Source organism: Micromys minutus, assembly GCF_963924665.1.
Source record: "Micromys minutus genome assembly, chromosome: 18".
NCBI classification, from domain to species: domain Eukaryota; kingdom Metazoa; phylum Chordata; class Mammalia; order Rodentia; family Muridae; genus Micromys; species Micromys minutus.
In genome coordinates, this window is record NC_137953.1 from 37691484 (window position 1) to 37696035 (window position 4552).

General features: G+C 37.5%; 1 protein-coding gene across 1 annotated transcript; it reads right to left on the minus strand.

Annotated features, from left to right (window-relative positions):
- Positions 1 to 2605: 2605 nt before the first annotated feature.
- On the minus strand, positions 2606 to 3538 carry LOC308432548 (olfactory receptor-like protein OLF3; the record flags this gene model as incomplete). Its single annotated transcript, XM_080932326.1, has 1 exon — positions 2606 to 3538. One exon carries the CDS (start codon positions 3536 to 3538, stop codon positions 2606 to 2608), a length of 933 nt encoding a protein of 310 aa, XP_080788452.1.
- Between the last annotated feature and the right edge of the window lie 1014 nt (positions 3539 to 4552).

Genomic DNA, 4552 nt, shown 5'->3' on the forward strand with positions numbered 1-4552 from the left:
AGACAAATCATCCCATCAAAAAGGGGGTACAAAGAATTCTCAACTGAGGAATATCGAATGACTGAGAAGCACCTAAAGAAATGCTCAACACTCTTAGTCATCAGGGAAATGCAAATCAAAACAACCCTGATATTTCACCTCACACCAGTCAGAATGGCTAAGATCAAAATCTCAGGTGACTGCAGATGTTGTTGAGGATGTGGAGAAAAAGGAACATTCCTCCACTGTTGGTGGAATTGTAAACTGGTACCACCACTCTGGAAATCAGTGTGACTGTTCCTCAAAAAATTTGACATAGTACTACCTGAGGACCAAACATTACCACTCATGGGCATATAGCTAAATAAAGCTCCAATATCTAACAAGGATACATGTTCCACCATGTTCATGGCAGCCCAGAAGATGGAAAGAACCAAGATGTCCTTCATCAGAGGAATGGCTACAAAAACTGTGCTATGTATACAGAATGGATTATTACTCAGCTATTAAAAACAATGACTTCATGAAATTCCTAGGCAAATGGATGGAACTGGAGAGTATCATCCTGAGTGAGGTAACTCAATCACAAAAGAACACTCATGGTATGTACTCACTTATAAGCAGATACTAGCACAAAAAGCTTAAATATACAAGAAACAATTCACAGAACTTATGACGCTCAAAGAGAAGGAAGAGAGAAGGTAGATTCCTCAGCCTTCTTATAAGCGAGAACAAAATGCTCATGGGTAAAAATAAAGGGGCAAATAGAGGAGCAAGAATTGGAGAAAAGATAATCCAGAGACTGTCTTACCTGAGGATCCACCCCATATACAGTCTGAAGTGTATTAAGAGAATGCAAGTCAGTTCAGCATGAGCTCCAAGTAATTTCCCTAATTGATTCAAAAATAAAACTTACCTTTCTAAAAATTTCTACAAACTTTCTTGTTATTTAAATTTATCTTATCAATAAGTCAATAATTAACTTTGCTTCATGGCCTATATCCCTGCTCCTTAACCCAGGCATACATGAGGACCCACATACATAAAAACACAAACACATACAGCAAGTTTTAGAAGAGTTTATTTTTATTTTTGATTATGTGTACATGTGGTAATGGATTATTGTGCATGTAAGTGCAGTATCCCTGTAGTCTATCAAAGGCTTTTGGACATCTTAATCCTGGAAGTACATTAGGTTGTAAAGCATCTTGCTTATTGTAAATTGAAATCCAGACCCACACAGGACTTTTGAACAATCTCTTTAGTCCTCTCAAATACAAATTGTATAAAATATTAAGTCAATATAAATTCTTGTGAATAATGTAATTTTTTTCAGTAATTTTCTAAAATTGCTTGGGCCATGTCAAGTTTGGTCATGTGTAAGAAATAGAATGACATGGTTCCTGCCCCTGGAACAGATTTTGTAGAGTGTAAACCTCCATGAGTGTTTATTGTTTCTACAGGTGAAAGGCTTGATTGTATAATAGTGTACATATTTTCATGTTCTTCTTTTTTACAAGGTTAATGAATCCATAATAATTATAGACAGCGTGAGGGAACAATATGAGGGCATGTCTAGGTCTCAACAAAATGGTTTAATGTTGTGACCTTCAGAACAGGACAAGGCATGGTCCCACCCAGTTAGCTTATTGTCTGTGCTTGTGCCTGATGTCTCTAAGTTTCAAGGAGCTGGGGTCATAGGATGCTGAGTCATAAGATAAACCAAAAGGAACCTAAGGTAACAATTGAATATATATGTAAAATAAAAGACTGCACTTTTGATCAGCAAATGATAAGCTATCCAGAAAGTTTTTATAATTGACAAAAGCTGAAATGTTCAGGCAACATGAAAAATTTCTAATTGCAAACTCTAGACAGTCCATTTCATTTTTATAAGAACTGAAGTTATAGAAATGAAAGAAAAGTCATGTGTTTATACTGTTTATTTATAATTGATGCAAAATTTTCTCCTTTGGCAAGAATCATCTGAGCTCAGTCTACATTTTAAAATTTCCAACTGATTGCATTCATACCTTCAAAGGTGGAACACAATAATTTGTTTTGTATTTGTACAAATTTGTAAGGTGAGTATGTCTTTGAATTAGTTGACAATTTGGAACACTTAAAAGATAGAGAAAAGTGAACATTTCCTGTATTGATGATGGGTAATATAAATCGCTGCTAACTTATGTAGCCATTCTGGAAGTATTTTATTTTCCCATATTTAGAAAATCAGAGTATCTGTGGCATAAAATAGTTCAGATACTCACCAGAGGGCAAAGTTAATGAAAGGCAGAAGAAGGATCCAAGGCCAAGTGTTTGGAGAAGCTGAAGCTCATTTCCTTCTGACTGACAAGATCAAGAGTGGGAAGAAGAAGAAGTCTACAAATCACTGCATGTCAGAGGAAGAGAATCTCATGAGGCCATTTTATAGGTAACTGAGATGGTCAGTATTGTTCTATGTGACAAAACTCATTAAACATAAATAGAAATGTCTCTGATCACAGCTATGTGATCACAATGATCAATTTTCCTTGTTGAAGTACAAGATCTCTACCTACATTTGTCTGATTTCTTGCTTGGTTCTGAAGACCATTGGCACAGACCTCTTGAGATCTTCATTTTTTTACCTTAATTTCTCAACAAGCTTTCGAAGAGCAGCCATAACTTCTTTATTCCTTAAGCTGTAGATCACAGGATTCAACATGGGTGCCACTACAGCATAGAACAGAGCAACCATCTTCTCCTTGTCCTCTGATGAGGCAGAACGTGGCCCTAAGTAAGTGAAGATTGTGGCCCCAAAGCACATACAAACTACAGTGAGGTGAGAGGCACACGTCCCAAAGGCTTTGTGACGTCCCTGAGTAGAGCGAATGCTTAGAATGGCGATGACTATACGAGTATAAGAGAATAGAACCAGGCAACAGGGAAGCATGATCACCAGAAACCCTGAGATGGCCACCATGATCTTGTTGAAAGAGATGTCTACACAGGCTAGCCGAAGCACTGCCAGGGTCTCACAAGCAAAGTGATTAATGACATTGTGACACAGAGGAAGACGGAAAGTGATCACTGTCTCCATCAGAGAATTTAAGAAACCAGCCAGCAAGCAACTGGCAGCCAGCCCCAGGCACAGCCCTCCATCCATGATGACAGTGTAGTGCAATGGATGGCATACTGCCACATAGCGGTCATAGGACATAGCTCCCAGAAGGAAGAACTCTGAACCACCTAAGGCTAAAGAGACATAGAGCTGGAGCACACAGCTATGGAAAGGAATGAGCCTTTGGGCTGAAACCAAGTGAGCCAACATTTGTGGGGCAATACTATTCCCATAACAAAGATCCACGATGGAAAGAACACTGAGGAAAAAGTACATGGGAGTATGTAGCCGACTGTCCAGTCTGATGAGGAGAAGAATCAGAGAATTTCCCACAACAGTTATGACATACATGGCAAGAATCAGGACAAAAAGAAAGACCTGAGTATTCCGGTCATTGGTAAGCCCCAAGAGGATGAACTCATTCACCCATGTCTGGTTGACAAAGTTCTGGCCCATGAATTCTTTCAAACCATGCTGCAAGCTGACACTTACTTCAAGATCATCCACATTGTAGAGCACAATAAGATGTAATGGTGCTTCTGAAATTTAAAAGAAAAGAAATAAAATATTCGGTATTTAAATTTGTAGAACATCATTTATTCTCCAAAACATCTAGCCTTAAATAGCGAGAAAATCAAGTAATTTTAGATTCAAAGTCCTCTTTGACTTAGTATCTAGGTGATTGTGCCTCTTTGTGGTAAGAAAAATTCTGTGAACAATAAGTTGCTGATTTCTAGATGATGTCCAGTTTTATTTAACATTTTTGTTACTTTATTTCTCCTGTAGAGATCTCATACTAAGCCTTATTCAAGTCTTCACAGTAGAATACTTCAATAAAACATGAAACATTTGGAAGGATCTTCATAGATATTTAATCACTGAGAAATTTGAATCTTATTTTGTACAACATTGGCTCTGTGTGTGTGTGTGTGTGTGTGTGTGTGTGTGTGTGTTTGAGAGAGAGAAATAGAGAGAGAGAGAGAGAGAGAGAGAGAGAGAGAGAGAGAGAGAGAGAGAGAGAGAGAGAACTTAAAAGTGTTCCCCAAGTTCATTGGTGGAGCTATAATTTCAATTACAAAGTAGGACCTGACTACTATGTTGATAATAATGATAATGACAGTTTTATAGTTTCAAATAAAGAGCTTCTGTGTCACCCACATTATACCACTCAGCCAGGTATTTCATTGCAATTCAAAATGTCAATTTTAAGACTTGGTGTTACATAATAGCAAAAGGAGCAAACAAACAAACCCATATGCCTTCAAGGTGAATTTAATGAAGTGTACAATAATGTTATGGTTCTACTGAATCGTAGTATTTTTCAAAGGGGTGACACCTTGAATTTCCACTAGAAAAGAGGTTCATCCTTACCAGTAAAGAGAGGAGAGTACAAGATATAGCACTAACCATAGCTCATATGTGATAGTGATGTTTTTACCAGCTGTAATGACTTATGCTTGTAATATAAAC